At 43.2% G+C, this 20811-nt stretch overlaps 2 protein-coding genes and 1 long non-coding RNA gene across 14 annotated transcripts in view; 2 read left to right on the forward strand and 1 right to left on the reverse strand.

Annotated features, from left to right (window-relative positions):
• The window catches only part of EMC1 (ER membrane protein complex subunit 1), a 24423-nt gene extending 23013 nt beyond the window's left edge, over positions 1 to 1410 (forward strand). For all 3 annotated transcript variants that reach the window (XM_045781989.2, XM_045781991.2, XM_045781990.2), the window contains exon 23: positions 2 to 1410. In XM_045781989.2, coding sequence (XP_045637945.1) covers positions 2 to 181 — 180 coding nt within the window. In that variant the 3' untranslated portion in view covers positions 182 to 1410. The remainder of the gene's footprint in view (position 1) is intronic.
• LOC148107235 (uncharacterized) lies at positions 1 to 12685 on the reverse strand. Its single transcript, XR_015722766.1, has 2 exons — positions 12438 to 12685; positions 1 to 1780 (listed from the first exon to the last, which is right to left on the reverse strand). It is a non-coding gene; the product is annotated as an uncharacterized LOC148107235 (long non-coding RNA).
• Positions 12686 to 12696: 11 nt separating this feature from the next.
• Positions 12697 to 20811, forward strand: part of UBR4 (ubiquitin protein ligase E3 component n-recognin 4) — a 126553-nt gene continuing 118438 nt past the window's right edge. For all 10 annotated transcript variants that reach the window (XM_087858526.1, XM_045781979.2, XM_045781980.2 and 7 more), the window contains exons 1-2: positions 12697 to 12931; positions 19655 to 19752. In XM_087858526.1, the coding sequence (XP_087714652.1) occupies positions 12756 to 12931; positions 19655 to 19752 (274 nt within the window). In that variant the 5' untranslated portion in view covers positions 12697 to 12755. The remainder of the gene's footprint in view (positions 12932 to 19654; positions 19753 to 20811) is intronic.

Genomic DNA, 20811 nt, shown 5'->3' on the forward strand with positions numbered 1-20811 from the left:
GGTTGTGGCCTATGGTTTGGACATTTACCAGACTCGAGTGTACCCGTCCAAGCAGTTTGACGTCCTGAAGGACGACTACGACTACGTGCTGATCAGCAGCGTCCTCTTCGGCCTGGTGTTTGCCACCATGATCACCAAGAGACTGGCACAGGTGAAGCTCCTGAACCGGGCCTGGCGGTAAAGACGCAGGACCCCACTGCCGGAGAGCGGAGGGCAGCGAGGGTCAAATGGGAAGCTGCAGCTGTGGGCCGACGGGTCGGGCGGGGACGTGTGTCGGGTGCTCATCTCAGCTGAGTCGTGGGGAGGAAGCTGCACTCTCGTGGGGACTCCTTTCGGGTTGCGTGTGCTCCGCGTCGGTGGCGGATGGAGCCTGAGCTCTCTCTACCCGGGCATCTCAGCATCTCACCGGACTTGCCCTCAGCATCTGAAGGCCGTCAGCCTATTTCCTTCCGTTGCCCCGTCCGTGAATGTTGTTTCTTTACTAAATCCCCCGACAGACTTTTCTCTTTTGTGAGGCCTGCTTCAGTTAATTTCGGTTCGCCCTTTGTGTTTCCCAGGCTTATCTAGAAATCCTTCTGTTTCTCTGCCTCATGCTTCAAAGTCAGGAGGGAACTCTTATTGATAACTCCACCTCAGAGGTGCTTTTGCTCTTTCACGTCGGGGAGAAAGAAGATCCATGCTTAGTCGAGGCTCAGAGACGGATCCAGCCTCTCATGCCTTCTCTCCAAAGAGTTGCAGAATCTATGTGGTGTCAAAGTTTACTTTAGGCCCCTCGTTTGGAGGCTGTCATTCAACAGGTGGGGCCGCCCGGTCCTTGGTGCAGTCTATCACACAGGCGTGTCACGGTGCCCGGTTTGTCACTCGTTGCCTGTGCTTTGCACCTAAGGTGTGTCCGAGCCAAGGCCGCCTTAATACTCCTGAATTGCCTGAACCTGCAGGAGATTTCGAGGGAGGAGAGACTCTCCCCGTTTTGCGGTACCTCCTGACCTCTCAGTTCACCCCCAGGCTGGGCTAGTCCTCTTCTGACCTAGTTGGAGCCAGCCATCCTGTTTAAGAACTTCATTATTTATTTTTTACTTTTTAGATATAAATTCATGAGTGCATCACCACATTTCTCCTCAAGTGAGTAGATTTTAAATGTTACCGCTGTAACCTTTGCAGCTTTAAAAGAGGGGAGGGCTGGATGGGGGTAGGAAACTGGCGTGTTGTGGATGAAGCAATGCCGATCGGCTGGGCCATCGTCTCTGTGACAAATGGAAAAAGTCCTAAAAGTTTCCTTTGCACCCAGATCTGGGGAATGATGGCGTTTTTCTTTCCTGTGAAGGATGAAATGTGCAGAGGAGACCATCTCTAGCCTTGTGGGGAGTGCGCTTCGCTCAGGTGTCTGAATAAAGTGGATGATGAGTGGCACGAATGGCAGTCCTTTTTTGTGGCGTGGGACTTGGAGGCGACTTCTGAATTAGAGGGGGCTGCAAGCTGTGCAGACACAGTGTTATTTTCATAGGGAAACATGCCAATTTAATCACACAGAGTTGTGTTATTTATTATTATTTTTAAGATTTTATTTATTTGAGGCGGGGAAGGGGCAGAGGGAGAGGGACAAGCAGACTTCCTGTTGAGCTGGGAGCCTGACGCGGGACTTGATCCTAGGACCGTGGGATCATGACGCGAGCCGAAGGCAGACGCTTAATCGACTGAGCCACTCAGGTGCCCCAAGAGTTGAGTTATTTAAAAACAAAACTTGAAATCTTCTGTGCTCGTATGCTGCTGGTAGATGATGCTAGTGAAAGGAAAAAAATGAGAGTCCTTTTACTTGACTAATAAAATTGTGAAGATGATCTTAATGAGTAAATGAGCATCTAAGTATCTCCAGAAAAAACAGGCATCGATTCATCCTAACTCAAAGCATAGTTTGTTTAAAGTGTCCTGGGAGAAGGGAATATGTACAGGTTTAAAAAGATTCTGCCCTAGTTGTGAGGAAGCCCGGCTGGAATCTCGGCCGTCCTATGGAAGTATGTGCAAGCAAGTATGTCCTATGGAAGTATCTTTAGCACCTGCCTCACTGTGGGCTCTGTTTGCACAGCCCCCCAGTCTGCTAGATGCTAGTTTTTATTTACCTACGTATGTGCCAGAATCCAAAAGAACAAGCTCGGTAGAGGGAAGCTACTTGCCTTTTCATAAAAGTCCCCGTATTTCGGCTTTAATCATTACCATTTTACTGAAAGATCTCTCAAAGCAAGTGCTAGAAAGAGCCCATGCTAACGGCGTGGGCCTGTGTCCATCTTGTCATTTCTCCCCCTCTCCTCGTCTTAAAGCCATGCTTGGTTCTGACGAGCTTTTCTCAGCCTCCGCCTGTGGCTTTGCCCCTGTTGCCTGCCTGTGCTCTGATCTGTTTTCTTGATTTCCTCCATTTCTGTGCATCTCCCTCGGGCCATCTGTTTCCCCACCTTCATTAATTAGGTTCATCTGGAGCCCCCTGCAATGTTTCACTTAAAAAATTAAGTTCTTCAGTATTTTTTTTTAAAGATTTTATTTATTTATTTGAGAGAGAGAGTGAGTGAGAAAGAGAACACAAGCAGGGCCAGAGGGAGAGGGAGAAGCAGACTCCCTGCTCAGGGCTGGATGCAGGGCTGGATCCCAGAACCCTAGGACCATGACTGGAGCTGAGGACAGATGCTTAACCGACTGAGCCACCCAGGTGCCCCTTTGGTATTTTTTAGGTCATTTTTTAAAAAATTGGTTGGTCAATATTCAAGATTTTTTGGTGTAAAATTTTGCAGCTAAATAGTATTTAGTGATTCTCAGTCCCTGTGGGGACTGGGAATGTAAAATGGTTTGTGGCTTTTATTATAATTTTCCCCTAACCTTTGACTCTGCAGTTAATTATTGGGGAACGTGTATGTATTAAATACAGAATTAGTTAGAATATTCATGGTCAATAAGAACGTTTTTAAAAATTTTTGATAGATGAGGGGCACCTGGCTGGCTCAGTTGGAAGAGCATGTGACTCTTGATTTCAGGGTTGTGAGTTCAAGCCCCATGATGGGTGTAGAGATTACTTAAATAAAACTTAAAAAAAATTTTTTTTTGATGATGTTACTCTTTTGGAAGGGGGTTAAATAGTAATGTATTATGCCCCACCCTCCTTCCTCTTAAAATTGTGACTTGCTGATTTAATACCACTTTGGGAAGAGATTGCCACCTGTTCCCCTCCCTCCCTTCCACCCCCCAGCAAAAAAAGGTGAGTAACCTAACATGCAGATAACATGGTTTTACTGTCATAAACTGTGGGTGGCTCTAAGAGACAACGGACCCTACAATTTAAGAGCAGAACAAGTTTAGAGGTAAACTTTTCTGAAACCCACATAATGTTTGTTACTAGTCCTCTAAAATTTATTTTGCTTGCAGTCCACAATTCTGCATTGTGAGTTCACCCCTTTGCCCTTTTTCTGGGGAGTACAAGACCTAATTCTAGGAGTGCTGGAACACCTGTAAAACTGATGGCCATCCCTGTGGCCATCTGTTTAGCCATAAATTCTGGTCAGACTCTCTCATTTTACTGAGGATGTTCCTTCTCTCAGCAGCTTTAATGATTGCTCAACTAGGTAGCCCCTTGCTTATCTGGCATCGCAGAATAGCTGTGCTCCAGGAAGTTTACTGTGGATCTGTGCGGTCAGCAGCTCACCCAGCCCCAAAAAGCACTGGGCACAGCTGACACCAGCAAATGATAGACGATAAGATACAAAGAAAACTAACGGGGTGAAGAGATAGCAATGAGAATAACCAAAAACTCAGGAGATGGGTGGAGGCAGATATGTGGTGGGCACCCCCCATATATATAATCATCTTTTCTTCCAGCTACTCTGAACTCCATCCCCAGATTAAGCCAGGCCGGCAGAGAACTAGCTATGCATCTAGGCTGGGTTTGGGGGTTATATTTCGTCATAGCCCATCCTCAGAAATGGATTTTACAACTTGTACTGAGTCTAGAGATGTTGTTAAGGGCACTGTTGATCATATTACTTACAAGGCCAATGAGAAATTCCCCTCTGGTCACAGCATCAGGAATAGTCAGGATCCTAAGTCACTTAAAAAAGTCTCTTTTCCTTGATTTTTTTTTTAAAGATTTTATTTATTTATTTGATGGAGAGAGAGACAGCCAGTGAGAGAGGGAACATAAGCAGGGGGAGTGGGAGAGGAAGAAGCAGGCTCCCAGCAGAACAGGGAGCCCAATGCAGGGCTCGATCCCAGGACCTTGGGATCACGCCCTGAGCCAAAGGCAGACGCTTAACGACTGAGCCACCCAGGCGCCCCTCTTTTCCTTGATTTTAAATAGAAAATGCTGGGGTGCCTGGGTGGCTTAGTCGTTAGGCATCTGCCTTCGGCTCAGGGCGTGATCCCAGAGTCCTGGGATCGAGCCCCACATCGGGCTCCTCCACTGGAAGCCTGCTTCTTCCTCTCCCACTCCCCCTGCCTGTGTTCCCTCTCTGGCTGGTTGTCTCTCTCTGTCAAATAAATAAATAAAATCTTAAAAAAAAAAAAAAAAAAAAGGAAAATGCTTATTATAGAAAGAGTTAAAATACAAAAATTACTGTGGACTACTACTGATATTACTCATACGGGCACTGATGGCCTGAGTTTAGTGTTCTTGTATACAGACTCTTTAATGGGATCATGCTATTTAATTGGTTTTTTTCAACAAATGCATTTTGAACATCATGTATTTAAAAAGATGCCCTAAATCCTTTCTGGAACAAAGTATGACAGAAAAAAATACTCACTTCCTGAAGTATGTGTTTGAGACTTTATTTTTTTAAAGATTTTATTTATTGGTCAAAGAGAGAGAGTGAGAGAGAGAGAGAGCACAAGCAGGGGGAGCAGCAGGCAGAGGGAGAAGCAGACTCCTCGCTGAGCAAGGAGCCCAATGCGGGACTGGGACCCTGCCCCGAGCCAAAGGCAGGCACTTGAACCAACTGAGCCACCCAGGTATCCCATGTTTGAGACTTTAACGCAAGGCACTCCAACTCTCTGAATGCATTTCATTACTCGTGTAGGGGGACAGGTTCACAGTCTATATGGTGTCTGTAACTCAAAAATTTCAGATTTGTAATTTCACTGTCCTTATAAATTGCTATTCTTTGTCAGAGCCCAGCACAGAAGCTACAATGATCAGAATCATCCCAAGACGGACTGAGTGATTTCTGCTCATTTAACATTTTAAGTCCCCAAACTCTTCTTTACCTATATGCTTTCTTCGATGCTTTCTTCTCTTCTCCAGATCTGGCGTGTCTCACAGCTAAACTCAAGAAAGCCTCCTCTGTGGGTCTCGGCTACCCAGGACACCTGAATTGCCTGGCTGCTAACCACAAGACTGCCTCCACTGATGTGCCCTAGCATTTTACTGTCTCATTCTGTGTCTCCCAGAGATCGTTAAACTGTCTTCTCTACTCTCCACAATCTTTTTTTTTTTTAAAAGATTTTATTTATTTATTTGAAAGAGATAGAGACAGCCAGCGAGAGAGGGAACACAAGCAGGGGGAGTGGGAGAGGAAGAAGCAGGCTCACAGCGGAGGAGCCTGACGTGGGGCTCGATCCCATAACGCCAGGATCACGCCCTGAGCCGAAGGCAGACGCTTAACCGCTGTGCCACCCAGGCGCCCCCCTACTCTCCACGATCTTAAGCATGAAGCTGCTCCCCTACAAATATTTCCCTAGGTGGTTACAACACCTCCTTCCTGCCTTAAGACATTTGTCCCTAGTTTTTAAAATTTCTATAGTGCTTTTGGTGACTTAGGAATTGTATTTACTGAAATGCCAAGAGACAGACCTACTCGTCTTTTTCTGGAGGGCCCTGGAACACAAGTCCAACAAACCCTATCTAATACCTAAAATAAATGCTCACAAGATCAACATGGGAATGAGCTTTACGATACCATAACTTCTATTTTAAAGGGAAAAGTATCGGGGGTGCCTGGGTGGCTTGGTCGATGAAGCATCTGACTCTTGGTTTCAGCTCAGGTCATGATCTCGGGGTCCTGGGATCAAGCCCTGCATTGGGCTCTCCACTCAGCACAGAGTCTGCTTGTCCCTCTCCCTCTGCTCCTCCCCCTGCTCACTCTCTCTCAAATATATTTAAAAAAATTTTTTTAAAGGGAAAAGTATCTTTTTGTTATTATACTGGTATATACTTATAGAAACAAAATAAAAAACTGATTACACAGGCTCAGAGTCCAGATAGGCTTTGGAAAACACTATTCTTTGTAACGACTACCTTAATATTCAAAATATTTTCACTTATTCCAAAACCAAAAGTAGGCAACATTTTGTGCACTTTTATTGTTCGTAAAATGTAAACTGAGAGGTACCGTTTACCTTTTAATAATGAAGGAGATGCTGGTATTTGTATGAACTGCTTCAAACTGATGTAGTTTTGGAATATAGGTGAGGTTGATGGGGTGAGGTCCACAGCCAACCACTAAGAAAAAATTCTTGAGATGTCTTTGGTGCAAAAAGGGGATTTTATTAAAGCACGGGAACAGGACCTGTGGGTAGAAAGAGCTGCACTGGGGTTGTAAGGAGCGACTGATTATATACTATGGGGTTGATGGGGTTCAGGGAGGTAAGGAAAAAGGCAGGTGTCCAGAAGGACTTTCATATCCGAAAGAAGACCCTCAGCATACTGGAGGCCTTGCTATTATCAAGCTAAGTTTGTTTTTCCCTCCAGCAAAACATTAAGACAATTGGAATTTTCCTGGAGGAATGTCACACAAATTCCACCCAGGAGTGAGGGCGGCAGGGGGTGGAGGGGGCATTGGGGAGGGTTGCAGGGTGTCAGCCTGTGCTCTGTCCTCAGCTAGCCTTCTGTTCCCTTATCGAAATTTGGTCTCCAAGTGCTTTATTTAAAAAGAGAAAAAAAAAATGCCCCAAACAGTAAATCAATCTCTCCTTCAAAACCTTCCCCCATTCTCTATTTCCCAGAGGTTACCACTGAGCAATTTGGCATGTATCTCTCCAGATCCCATAATAGTCTGCAACTTGATTTTATCACTTAATGTATCATGGAGAGCTTTCCATATTAGCAATATGGATCTCCCAACCACTTTTTTTTTTATGGTCACAAGGTTGAAATTCTTAAGTGTTATTCCATTAGAGATTTTTATGAGATCAATCGAATGCTCTTCTTTCAGGCAAGTCTATCTTGTATTATTTAGACCATCATTCCAGTAAGGATTTATAATAACGTAAAGGACGTGTGCACACCTGCCTCCTCTTAAGGCACTACTGACCTTGAGACTGACCTCCAACCAAGAAGCCATTTTCCCACTAGCACTGAGGCTTATGTAAATTTCTGATCCATGATACTGAGAAGGTGCCTTTCCCAGTATACAGACTGATGACATTTAGGAGGGTGTCTTTATAAAATAGTCACAGATTTATACAGAAGCACACTCTTTGTCTACTATCACCTCACCTGCAATCGGAATGAGTGAAAGTCAATAAAGCAAACTAAAATGAGCACGTTTACTCATATAAGTGCCATTATTCTTTACAGTTTTGGTGATGTTGTATATTCTGTGTGCTGTCATACAATAATCTAGATTACAAGACTGACAAGGCAGAATGCCGGTTTATAGATGACAATGAAGACGGTAACTGTGAAAAGGAGAATACTTATGTCTGCTAGTTGGAATGCATATCCTATAAAAAAAAAAAGCCTGTATAATAAGTTAAAATGCTATTATAAGCTTGTTTGGTTATTCTGGAGTTAGTTAGAATAGAGGATGTGATATCATACACATGGTTTTTATGATAGACATACTTCTGCTAAGAGACCAGAATGTTCACCTCTGCTGACCAGGACAGCTCCCTTCCCCTGTCCCCTAACAGTACAATTGTTTGACTCCACTTTTTCTAGACTTTTAAGTACACTACTTTCCTTCTGCTGAGTGCCTGCCACCTATGTCATTATACTCAAATCATGTTTTCCTTTTTTTTTTTTTTTTTAAGATTTTATTTATTTATTTGACAGACAGACAGACAGCCAGCAAGAGAGGGATCACGAGCAGGGGGAGTGGGAGAGGAAGAAGCAGGCTCCCAGCAGAGGAGACTTACGTGGGGCTCGATCCCAGAACACCGGGATCACGCCCTGAGCCGAAGGCAGATGCTTAATGACTGAGCCACCCAGGAGCCCCTCAAATCATGTTTTCCTAATCACAAAGTATTTACAAACTGGTTTTTTAAACTTTCTATTTTGATGAAATTTCATACTAGAGAAGTGTTATTAAGAGTAGTACAAAGAATTCTCAGATACCCTTCACTCAGATTCCCCAAATGTTAACATTTTTCCACATTTGCTTTATCTTTCTCCCTCCTGTCTCTAAATCTGATGGTCCAAAATTTTGCTGAGTGTAAATCCTAAACAATGGCAATGGTAGGTCGGAGAATACAAAAATCATTTTATAAAACTCTTGTTCTTGATTGTATTTACTGGGGTGCCTGAGTGGCTCAGTTGGTTAAGCATCTGCCTTCGGCTCAGGTCATGATCTCAGGTTCCTGGGATCGAGCCCCACATCGGGCTCCCTGCTCAGTGGGGAGTCTACTTCTCCCTCTCCCTCTGCCTTTCCCTCTACTCCTGCTCTCTCTCTCAAATAAATACAATCTTAAAAAAAAGAGAGTGAGCAAGGGAAGAGCAGAGGGAGAGAAGACAAGCAAATTCCGTGCTGAGCGCAGAGCTCAATCCCAGGACCCTGAGATCATAAGCTGAGCTGAAATCAAGAGTTGGCAGCTTAACCAACTGAGCCACCCAGGTGCCCCTAAAACAAAACTCTTCTGATATATTTGTGATCTTATGTAAATTATTTGGGTTAAGCTGAATTAGTGTATCTAAGTTTCATTTTGTAGAAGTTTGCCGGTCAAGCTTTTATTAATTAATTCACATTGGCTGTTACTGAACAGCATTGCAAATTTGGATCTTCACCTTATTATAATTTTAATCATTTCAATTGCACTCTTTTCTTCCTCAGTTTCCTGTAAGTCTTGCTTCTTGCTATTCTGTAAAACTGACATTCTATTCTAGTCCCTGCACAATTGCCAAAATTGCTTCTTTCTTAAAGCAAGAAGGCTGCAAGGCACATTTTCTTCTTTGTTTTAAATTCATACCATATAAAATGCAGTATTATGACAAAATAATCAATACTTGTGGATTACAAATGACTATCATATTACTAAATTGAATTAGGCTTCTAATCTATTTCCTTATATTATTTGTTTTAAAAGATTTTATTTATTTGTCAGAGAGAGAGAGAAAGAGAGCGCACACAAGCAGGGGGAGCAGCAGGCAGAGGGAGAAGCAGGTTCCCAGCTAAGCAAGAAGCCTGATGTGAGACTCGATCCCAGGACCCTGGGATCATGACCCAAGCTGAAGGCAGACACCCAACCGACTGAGCCACCGAGGGGTCCCTATTTCCTTATAGTCTTGATGTTAAAAAACAGAACAAAACAAAACTCCCTTCATCGTGAATTACCAAAAAGGAGCTGCTCTCCATTTGTAGCTGTTTTGCATTAGGAGTTTTCACAAAATATGCACTATTGGTTCTTGTAACTTTGTGAAAGATCGAGAACAGACTGATCTCTATTGGCCCCTGGGGAGTTAATACTGGTGGTTTATTCATGTAATGAAAAACACATGATACCTACTAGGATTTATTTCAAGCAACTCTTCTATCAGATGGGATTGTTTTTGAAATAAAAACTGCCAATATTTCTGCTTTGAGGTTCCTGGAGTGACAGTGACCTCTTGTTATTTTCATTTTATTTTTTTAAAAGAGATCTTTTAAACATTTTATTTATTTATTAACGGGGGGTGGGGTGGAAGAAGAGTGACAGAGAGAATCTTAAGCAGGCTCCACGCTGAATGCAGAGCCTGATGCAGGGGCTTGAATCATGGTCTGAGCCGAAATCAAGAGTTGGATGGACGCTTAAGTGACTGAGCCACCCAGGTCCCCCTTGTTTTTAGACTGAGGTATAATTTTTAACAGCTAAGGTGTATACATCCTAAGCATATAGTTGAATGAATATTGTGTGTATATCCATGTAACCACGACTCCTGTCAAGATACGGAATGTTTTCACTTCCCTGTGGGTTTCTTCACATGTCCTCCTAGTCTGAATCCCCACATTGATACTATTCAGTCATGGCTGCTTAATTTTTTTCTTTCACTGCATTTCTTGTAATATGACCATACCATATCTCTTTTTTATAAGTTTTAAAATTTTAGTTCCTTACCCAGCCACCTGGGATTAGAAGGAAATGAATATTTTATTTATTTATTATTATTTTTTAAAGATTTTTTTAAAGATTTTATTTATTTGACAGAGAAAGCCATCGAGAGAGGGAACACAAGCAGGGGGAGGGGGAGAGGAAGAAGCAGGCTCCTAGCAGAGGAGCCCGATGTGGGGCTCGATCCCAGAACCCTGGGATCACGCCCTGAGCCGAAGGCAGACACTTAACTACTGAGCCACCCAGGCGCCCCAAAAGATTTTATTTATTTGAGCAATAGCGAGAGAGAATACGAGCAAAGGGGGGGAGCAGGCAGAGGGAGAAGCAGGCTCCCCGCTGAGCAGGAAGCCCGAAGTGGGACTCAATCCCAGGACCCTGGGATCTTGACCTGAGCCAAAGGCAGAGGCTTAACCAACTGAGCCACCCAGGCATCCCAGAAACAAATATTTTAAATTCTTCTGTTAATAATTCATAAAAATTACTATTCTTTGGTTTGTATCTTATTTTCTGGACTAGAGTATAGAAACTTGTGTTTTGTCTAGTCTTTTTTAGTCCCCTATTTATTGTGTTCCTTTCTTATCTAAATTTAGAATGTGGAGAGGCACCCAGCTGGCTCAGTTGGTAGGGCATGTGACTCTTGATTCCACGGTCCTGAGTTCAAGCCCCACGCTGGGTGCACAGCTTACTTAAAAAAAATTTTTTTTAGAATGCGGATGCCATTCCAAATCTTTGTAGCAACACAAGAACAAATCTCCAATATTGGAGTTGATGTGGTATTTATAAAGAAAAAAAATTTTTTTTAAAGATTTTATTTATTTATTTGAGAGAGAGCATAATCGGGGGGGGGGGGCTACAGAAACAGACTCCCCACCGAGTAGGGAGCTGGACGTGGGGCTAGATCCCAGGACCCTGGGATCATGACCTGAGCAGAAGGCAGACACTTAATCGACTGAACCACCCAAGCGCCCCTATAAAGAAAGATCTTAACCTGGAGTACTTTCTCCAAACCTATGAGCCAGAAATACTAAAAAGTAATGTGAATTTATGTACAGGAGCAAATTTCCCTGTGATCGGCTGCATTTGCCTTTTTACTCTCTCTCTTCCAGCAGTAGGTAAAGGGGGAAGGAGGGGAGCCGGAACATTTGATCTTCTATTATTTCCTGAAACCTTTCCAAGAGAACCTCTGCAGATTAATTTTGTCCTTTGGGTGAAATAAAACTAATGTCCCAAGAGCCACTCTAAAATTTTAAGCCTTCTCTTTCAGGCTTCTGTTCAGTATCTTGAAATAGTGCAATATATACTGTGTTATGGAAAGGCGTCTTTCTCTGTCTTCAACTTTTTGTATTTTCATGTTTAAGAAACCTGCCATTGTCATTATTATTCTCTAAGAAAATAAAGGAAAATCTCTACGGTTATCATTAAAGCCACGTTTTCCTCCAAGAGTAGCCTTAACTGCATTTTATCCCTACTGTAAAATAAGCTCATTTCTTACTACAAGTGCAAATTGATCACCAGGTACCAATTTATTTATCTGAGTTACACGGGTAAAAGAGGTCCTCCAACACTTGGGGAAGAATTTCAGGGCTTCAGGGTTATCAAACCGTCCACAATTCTTGCGAAGATGTCTTTATTTAGGCGGACTGTGGGCCACAGGGCTTGCCATCCTCCACCCCCCAAGAATGTCCTCGAAGCACGCATACCTTTCCTTAAGTCAACTGTCAAGTCAAACTGCTTTTCCCCTCTTAGATCTGGAAGCTAGATCGCTATTTCGGCAAAAAGCCCGTCATTAAAGCTTACAATCCTTCTTTGCTGGTAGAAAAATGGGGGAAAACCCAACCTGCCGGGACAAACTGCAGAGAGTGCTGTAAAACGTACGCCGGTAACATTACTAGTGAGGGTAATCAAAACACAACAGGGATTTGAACCGAATTAAGTAAGACTAGTGATTATCATAGCGAGAGGTGGTGAGCAGTAAAAAGTTTTGTAGACTACGTAGCGCTGTAGTATCACTCTTGTGGGGGGCACTCGGGAGGGGAGCAAGCGGGTGAGTGATCAGACTCTGGTCCTTAGCTGTCTCGGCCCGGGGCCATCATATCTGCAGACGCATAGCCTGTTCCGCTGTCCTGGCCTTGCCAACTTCAACCAAATCCCCAACTCACCTTTCCCCGAGGCCCCGAAGCCACATAGCTACCACCTTCAGGCACGACTCCCTGCGCGCAGGCGCGGAGATTACCACCCCCCCCCCGCCCTCCTCCGAAGGCGTAAATCGTGCGCAGGCGCAGCTCCTCCGGCCCGCCTTCGCGCCGCGCCGCGCTGCTCCAGAGAGCTGAGGGAGGCCGCCCTGCGTGTCGCGTGTTTTGCCCGGCGACTACGTCGCGCAGTCTGACGCGAAGTTTGCGTCACTTCCTCCCCCTCCCGGGAGGCGGCGCTGGGCCGGTGGCAAGCCCCCGAAGGGAGCCGCAGTAGTACGACGGAAGATGGCGACTAGCGGCGGCGAAGAGGCGGCGGCGCCGACGCCGGCGCCCGGGGCCCCGGCGACGGGGGCGGACACAACCCCGGGCTGGGAGGTGGCGGTGCGGCCCCTGCTGTCCGCGTCCTATTCCGCCTTTGAGATGAAGGAGTTGCCGCAGCTGGTGGCCTCAGTCATCGAGAGGTACCGGGCGGCGGCCCCGGCGAGGCGGGCGCAGGGAGGGGGAGGGGAGGTCGTGCCGGATCGTCTGGACCCGCTTCCCAGGTCGCCTTCTGCTGCTTGGTCACCCCCGCCTCAGCCGCGGCTTCAGGGCTCCCCGATCCAGGCAGACTAGGACTTGTCCGGGGTTCCTTCCGCCGGTCCATGTAAATTATCTGTGCCTCGATTTCCCTCCCGAGGAAAACTTTTGAGGACGCCCTCTTGAGAGGGCGTGGTCGGACCCGTTTGGGAGTGACTTTGGGAAGCTTCGCGCTCACAGGGGAACGTCCCCGGGGCTGCCCCCTGTGTTAAGGTCAAAGCACTGATGAGTTTGCATTTCTTGCCCGCACTCATCCCCCTAGCCTGGGCCAGAGCGGAGCCTGGGGTTTAAATTGGAAATGTGCCAGATAATTTAATAACGGTCTTTCTGTGGTGCTGTAATCAGTGGGGGCACGTGCTCTTTCTGTGACTGAAGCCACTAGTGACCACTGAGGACTTTCTTTTCAGGTCGCACTTAATGTATATTGCTACTGTAACGGTCTTTGATGAAACCATTTCAGTGTTAGTCTGAGGTCATTTCCCCACAGAAACAGTGCCCTCGCTCGCGCGCGCTCTCGCAATAAAATATTTTCAGACTCTCTTACAAACGGGGTCATTTATTGGTTTGGTATTAAATCGCTTTGTCATTTTGTCCAGAGTTATTAGATCGTGACAGTTGTGTTCATTCAAGGCCATGATATCAGAATGCCTCTCTTTTCCTGACTTAACCTTGCTCAGAGGAGTCTTTCATTGGTTTAATGGTAGACGTGCTTTTGAAGGCAGTCTCACTTATATTTTACTAGTCAGACCTTGCTTCAACAATCTGCAGTTGCTGACTGGGTCATTTTAGCTTCTTGCCAACAAGGGTATATCTTAATGTTATCCAGAAGGTTAGAGATTGCTGTTTATTACTCAAGGGAGGCCCATGACTTGACAAATTGTTTATTGTAGTGCCTGTTGTTAGGTTTTTGATGCTTTGGATGAAGTTTTTTTTTTGTTGTTTTTTTTTTAAGTTATACTAAGATAACGGCTGGGTTTGGTAATTTCACTGTTAAGTTTACAGATGGATTTTCCTATCTAATTATTAAGCCAGGAATGTTTTAAAGATGTAAGCAAGTATCAAGATACTGCTCTCAAGTTATGTGGCCTCTTTTTTTAACTGTTTTATAAACATTTGGTTCGGAGGTATTTTTCCTGCGTTATACTCATCATGTGACTTGTAATGGACAATGTTCCACTCTAGAATATTTGCATTATTTATTTATTCCAAAGATTTTATTTTTAAGTAATCTCCACACGCAATGTGGGACTTGAATTCTCAAACCCAAGATCAAGAGTCGCATACCCCACTGAGCCAGCCAGGCGCCCCTGCTTCTATGTTTTTGTGGACATGAGCTGAGTAGGTTATAAAGTCATTTGTTGACACCCTCCCATTCATCTGGTATTCCAGATCCATCTTTTTAAAACTAATGGTTTAGCAACTCTGTCCAGCTTGTAGAAGGAGCCAAAACCAAATATATCAAACTAGGTTTGAATTTTGCCGAATAAGTGACAGTGCTGTGCCCTCTCCTGCACCCTAAGGTGATCAAGAGTTGCCTGTGTTTGTAGACACTGGTAAGAACTCTCTTCACGGTTTAGAAAAGATCTCCAAACTAATGGATGTTTAGTAACAAAAACTTTTATTGTAAGGCAAGATCCCTGAAGCCTTGGTTCTGGTTTTGTTCCCCAATTCACTTAGGAAGCTGGTTATATGTCCTCTTTAGGCTCTATGAGAGGAATATGACCCCAAAAAAGTTTTCAGGATACCTGGCTTGCAAGTTCTTTACAGTAAAAAACAACCAATCATCTAGTGTTTAGTGTGGTGTAGAGCAGAGGTCAGCATGCTTTTTCTTTGTAAAGAGCCAGAGAGTAAATATTTGCAGGCTGTACATTCTCTGTGTGGATTAGTCAACTCAATCATTATATAGCAAAAGCAGCCTTACACAATGCATAAATGAATGGGTGTGGCTGTGTTCCAAAATCTTATTTATGGGTACTAAAGTGTGAATTTCATATATTTACGTGTCACAAAATAGTCTTAACAATTATTTTTCAACCATATAAAAATTGCAAAAACCCATCTTAAACATGGGCTATTACAAAAACAGTGCCAGACCCTGGTTTAGATCACAAAAATTAGTACCCTGCTAATCTGTTTCTCATAAATTTTTTGCCTTTCAAAAAAAGAAATGAGGGGCGCCTTGGTGTCTCAGTTGGTTAAATGTCCGACTCTTGATTTCTACTCAGGTCATGATCTCAGGGTGGTAAGATCAAGCTCAGCGTGGAGTCTGCTTGAGATCTCTCTTCTTCTACCCCCTCCCCCCCGCTGCTTGCACTCACAAATAAAGTCTTTGCTAAAAAAAATTTTTTTTTAAAGATTTTATTTATTTGACAGAGAGAGTGAGAGAGCACAAGGAGGGGGAGCAGCAGAGGGAGAGGGAAAAGCAGGCTCCCCGCTGAGCAGGGAGCCCAAGGCCGGTTAGATCCCATGACTCTGGGACCATGACCTGAGCCAAAGGCAGACGCTTAACCGACTGAGCCACCCAGGCGCCCCAATAAATAAAATCTTTAAAAAAAATGAAATGAGGATGCCAGAATTGTGGAAGTATTTCTTGAATATAGAGTTACGGCCATTGAGTACAGGATCAGATCAGAGTCAGCGCTGTAGGGATGCTGTGGTGGTCTTTGTTTTGTAGGTAAGCAGAGGTTTAGGTGCCTAGACTACTTTACTTCTGAGGTTGGTGCTCCCACCTGGGGTTCCCTTTCTATTATCATGACTGCCTGTTTTTCTCTCTTGCCTCCGGAGACCTTCTGTTTTTCTGTTGCAATCTACTACTCTCTGCATCCCTTTTAGATGTCCTGGCTACATCATTGCCAGCTCTTCCTTCCTATCTGACAGCCTGCTCATCCATTGAATTCCTCCCTATTTGACCATTGGGGATGATGCCTTGCCCTGAGACTTCTCCGTGCTCCAGCATTCCACTTGGCCATCTCTATTTTTTTTTTTTTTAAGATTTTATTTATTTATTCGACGGAGATAGAGACAGCCAGCGAGAGAGGGAACACAAGCAGGGGGAGTGGGAGAGGAAGAAGCAGGCTCACAGCAGAAGAGCCTGATGTGGGGCTCGATCCCATAACGCCGGGATCACGCCCTGAGCCGAAGGCAGACGCTTAACCGCTGTGCCACCCAGGCGCCCCTCGCTTGGCCATCTCTAATCTTTCATACCTTTATAGTTGGAATTGAACTTTGGGTTTGAAGAAAAGGTAGATAACAATTTCTAGGTCTAGATCCTATTTATTAAGTTTGACTTTGTAACCAAACTGAGAAACAAAGGAGGAATAGATTAGCATGGGTAAACTGGGAAGGATACTTTCAAAGGTGTCTTGATTTTTAAAAGAAAAACCTACCTGAGTCTACTTAACAAGAAGTTCATTTTCATTTCTACTGCCTGTTGCTAGCATGTCTTTTAGTAGTAAGGTTTGAACATCTTTACATTCCCCTTACTTTTCCAGACCAGAAATGGAGCTAGAATTAGATCAGTGGAGCACATGCCATATTTGGGATTAATTAGTATAATTGCTGAATGTAACCTTATGTTTTAAGGTACTGTCAAATACAGAATTCCTTTCTTAACTCTGGGTAAGATATGTTGGTGACCATGATTGTCATTGAATATTTTGACTGACTCTTTGTAGATTACCCTAAATAAATAAATAAATAAATAAATAAATAAATAAATAAATAAGCTCTTTTCCCATGAGCCAGTCCTAGGCTGTTTCTGGCCTCCTTAATGATAAGTCTCTTTCAGTCTCTGCCTCCCAGGTGTTTGGTAAAATTTAGGCCAGAGAGACCTACTTCGGAAGGTGGAATCTGTTACAAAATCCTTATTAGATTGTGTTCGGTCATTTCCTAAATATCTTGAAAGGGAGAAAGGGATACACTAATGTTAATCTTCTGAACTTACATGCTGTAGGAGAGAAGTTCATGATTGACCTACAGGAAAAAAAAAGCCGGCCACCAAGTGATAGAGTGTAATTGTGAGATAAGTCCTCATGGCTGGTTAATGTCTTAGTGTCACATTCACCTCAAGGTTATCGAGAGTGAAGGAGGTATCTGAAAGCTTTTAGTTCTTTGGTTTAATGTGTGTTACTCTGTGACACACAGCAGATGTTCAGTAAGCACATATTTTTTAATGCTGTTATTTTTTAATTGTATTGATTATGCTTACTTGTTTCCTGATTGTATCATGAAACAGGCATAGTGGATTCTGTTCTTGGGGGTTTTGACTCTGATGAAGGGAAAGGGGTGTGTGGAGTTTCCATAGTTTAGAAAAAAGATATAAATAGTATGGTATCTAGGCGGGAGAAGGAAGGTGAATCTGTGGTCTTTTATTTTGTCCTCTTGGAGTTCCACCTCTTCCTAAAAAAAGCTAGATATTTCCAGACTGAGCCAGTTATTTTTTACTTACATGTCAAATTGGATTTCTGTGACTGGGCTGCGTAGTTGCTGTTTCCCTTTGTACTGTGCCTCACATTTATTTTGTATGGGATATAAATGTTTCAGATTCCCTGTCTTTCAGCAGTGTTTCAGCCCCAGTGGTGTTGTGGTTGGAATGTTTGTTAGAAGAAGCAGATGTTTGAGGAAGATAGCTTGACCACCCAGAGGAGAGCTATGTTTTTACCTATAAGTCTTATTTTCCTTTTTCTTGTTATATTTGCCTGCAGTTCTTCATTGTTCCCCATTCCTACCTAACTTCTTGCGTTTTGTCCCACTTTTTCCATTTCTTGGCGTCTTCTGGTATCTTGGTGTTTTTCAGTTCTTGGGGAATGAAGGTGACTCATACACACTTGTTTCTTTAAAATCAAGAGATATGATATTGTCCTTTGGGCCACATGTCCACGTTTCCTCCCTCCTTCAAGTCTTTTCAGATTAATTTCCCCAGGTTTATCCTTAGTTGCCCTAAGTAAACTGTAAGTGGAGCTTGAGAGTGCTCCATTTTTTTGTATGCCAATGTCCATCTTTCCTCAAAGTACATTCTTGTTTTTTTTATTGGAATAAGGCAGTTGTGCATTTCTAGGGCAGGAGAATCACAAAGGGGCAACATTGAACCAGGCAATTAAATGAGTTTATTCTTGTATTTTGGATTTATTTCATTATCTGAATGGAAATGAAAACAATAGAATAAGCTCATCCTTTGGGTCGGCAGTTTTTCTCTTAGTTCTAGTAAGCCTATTCAGCTGAAAAACATGAGGATAAGCAGATATGAACTTTTGAAATAAAACAGAGAAGGTAAATGACTTAGTAAAATACATCAAATTACAGGGTGGGAAAATCTTAGAACAATGACTAAGAAAATATGAGGATGGAAGTGAAGGAACAACTAAGTATATGAGGTAGAAGCAGGGATTTAGTAGGGAGTTTTCTGCTGGGTAGGATATGACCTATACCAGTATGATTGCCACCAGAAACTGTTACTTGGTGTTTAAAGGTTTTTGTTTCTTCTTTTTTGTCCATCTGACAAATAGAAATGATCCTTGGTGGGCAGGAAGACCCTTGCACATCATAGATGCTCCATAAATATTTTTTCTTGGTGAAGCAGTTATTCCGAGATAAGGAACTGATCTTTGATAAATCCCCATTTATCCTAGATAAATCCCCACTTAGCAGAGTGTTCACAATGCCAGACTCTTAAGTGCTATTTGAGGTGATTCATCACTCACACTGGCACCTCCCCAGTGTTGAACTTGTCTTTTTGGCTCTTGTGTTGATTTGGCAAGTGGATAGAGTCCTGACTGTGTACATTTCCCTTCCAGGGCTGATACTTCTGGTTGGAGAATTAACTCACTGAGGAAGCTGTTTAGCCACAGCCTTCTGTTCTTTCCATTTAATATGATACATTTTGTTTTATTTTATTTTGTTTTCATTGTCTTCATGTTTCATGGGTTGTGGTTTAGCATCTGATTTGATAGAATGACATAAATGTATAGCTTTAAGACTTAGTTGGGCTCTAGATTTTCACAGAAGAGAGGATTTCCTCAGTTGAAGATAAGGGATATGGCTAAAATCCCCAAATTTGTTGTGATCTAGCTGTGTCCTGGTTGGGGGTAGGAGGGCGTGAGGAGACAGGAGAACTCCGGTACCTGGTGAATTTTGGGTTTTAGCATTGATCAGGCGATTTCTCCCCGAGTTGTTGATTCTTGCGTTATGGACTGGTCTTGTTTGGTCTTCAAAATGGGTTACTATGACCTGTATTCCTTCTAACAGTATTGTGAGTGCTCTGGTCTACTCCCTTTTGGCCAGCACATGACATTATTAGCTTTCGGTCTTTGCCAACCAGTAATATGGACAGAATGGCATCCTACTATGTTTTAACTTGAACTTTTAAAATTCTAAGTGAATGTGAAAATGTTTCCTGCCTGTTAGCTTTTGCTACTCCCTAAGCTTGACACCTTGAGCAAGGTGCTTACTTTCAATTGGCTAAGCTTCACTTTCTTGAACATAGGGATGGTAACAGTGCCTCCCAAGTGGGGCTGCTATAAGGATTAAGTACGGTAATGTCTGTAAAAGGGTAGGGTATTTGACAGATAGGAAACACTAAATAAATGCCAGCTGAATTACTTTTTTTGCAGTGAATCCGAAATCCTGCACCACGAGAAGCAGTACGAGCCCTTCTACTCCTCTTTCGTTGCACTTTCCACACATTACATTACAACAGTTTGCAGCCTCAGTGAGTATTTCACTCCCTTCTGCGGGTTTGGGGATGGGGGTGGCTGTGTCTCCTCTTTGTAGGGTGTCTGAACAGGTTGTTGATGAAGTCTATATTTTAACACTCCTAACCTGTGCACCCAACAGTGGAGACTGCTAAGTCTTATCAGTCTGATAAGGCTCTGGAAGTTCCTTTACCTAGGCCAACCAGGAGGGATTTAAAAAGTACTTGGTTTGGACGTCTGCTTTGTAACCCATTAAGTGAACCTGTACCTTCTTAATCAAAAGCACTTTATTGGTTTCATACATGCATATGTAATTACTAGTGTGTTAGTATCTGAGGGTTAAGGGGGATGGGCGGATTCTGACCTGAGGTTCAGATGAAAACTCTATTCCTTATTTGGTTTTGGTGAGAAAGTAAATTCTCCTTTTGTATTCTCTGGTATGTCAAAGGATTTCAGTTTCAGTTCCCCATCTTTTAAACTTTTTTTGACCCTTATTTTCCACTATTTTTGAATTTTTGCATTATTACTTGTTAAAAAAAATCCTGACTCAGAGTTCTGAAGAATTCTAATTATTTGTTTACTTAAATAGTTTGCTAAGCAAGTAAAATGAAAGGAAGCTATCAGGTTGCTGGATAGCCATCTTGGGCAGTGCTGTTTATTATAGGCACTGGCTACTGGTGGAGGAATCACTTTTAGCTTAAGGAAATTTTGTGTAGGAAGCCTCTTGTAAAAGGCATTTAGAACCTATGGGAAAGGAGAGGTAGTTAAGGGTGAACTCTGGAGCCAGACTTCCTGGATTTGATTCTAGTCCTGGGACTTTGGGCAAGTCATTTAACCTCTCTATGGTGTAATTTCCCTATCTGTTATGAAAAGGAGGGGGAGGGGGTAACAATAATACCTACCTCAAAGTGTTGGTTTAAGGATTAAGTGGGTTAATATATTTGAAGCGCTTGGTACTTACTGTGATGTATTTCCTATTATAATGAATTTCCAGTAAATGTAAGATAGATTGATCTAGAAGCAGTGGATGGCTTTCAGGTCCAGGATGCCTGTGTTGGGCCCTTGGATTGTTGGTT

Source organism: Ursus americanus, chromosome 33 (genome assembly GCF_024610735.1).
Source record: "Ursus americanus isolate L20-20 chromosome 33, mUrsAme1.1.p, whole genome shotgun sequence".
Lineage (NCBI taxonomy): Eukaryota > Metazoa > Chordata > Mammalia > Carnivora > Ursidae > Ursus > Ursus americanus.